Below are 327 nucleotides of genomic sequence, written 5' to 3' on the forward strand. Positions count from 1 at the left end.
CAGCGAGACAGCCGCGCGGGCGCCCGAGCGGCCAGCGAGCGCGCGAGCTCCGGGGCCATGGAGAAGGCGCGGCCGCTGTGGGCCAACCCGCTGCAGTTCGTGTTCGCCTGCATCTCGTACGCCGTGGGCCTGGGCAACGTGTGGCGCTTCCCCTACCTGTGCCAGATGTACGGCGGAGGTGAGTGCGCGCGCCGGGTCCGCGCCCCTCCCCGGCCGACCGTCGCGGGCGCCCCGGGCGCCGAGTGCCATCCAGTCCCCACGCGCCTGGGGGTGCGCGCTCGGATTGGTCCCATGTTCCAGACCAGTAAACTGAGGCTCAGAGAGCGT

General features: G+C 73.1%; 1 protein-coding gene across 1 annotated transcript in view; it reads left to right on the forward strand.

Moving 5' to 3' along the window:
• The first annotated feature begins 9 nt into the window (after positions 1-9).
• SLC6A20 (solute carrier family 6 member 20) overlaps positions 10-327 on the forward strand; it is a 35,147-nt gene continuing 34,829 nt past the window's right edge. Inside the window, exon 1 of the mRNA XM_023529023.1 lies at positions 10-178. Within this exon, the coding sequence (XP_023384791.1) occupies positions 58-178 (121 nt within the window). The 5' untranslated portion in view covers positions 10-57. The remainder of the gene's footprint in view (positions 179-327) is intronic.

The sequence above is a fragment of the Pteropus vampyrus genome, unplaced genomic scaffold, assembly GCF_000151845.1.
Source record: "Pteropus vampyrus isolate Shadow unplaced genomic scaffold, Pvam_2.0 Scaffold35, whole genome shotgun sequence".
Taxonomy (NCBI): Eukaryota; Metazoa; Chordata; class Mammalia; order Chiroptera; family Pteropodidae; genus Pteropus; species Pteropus vampyrus.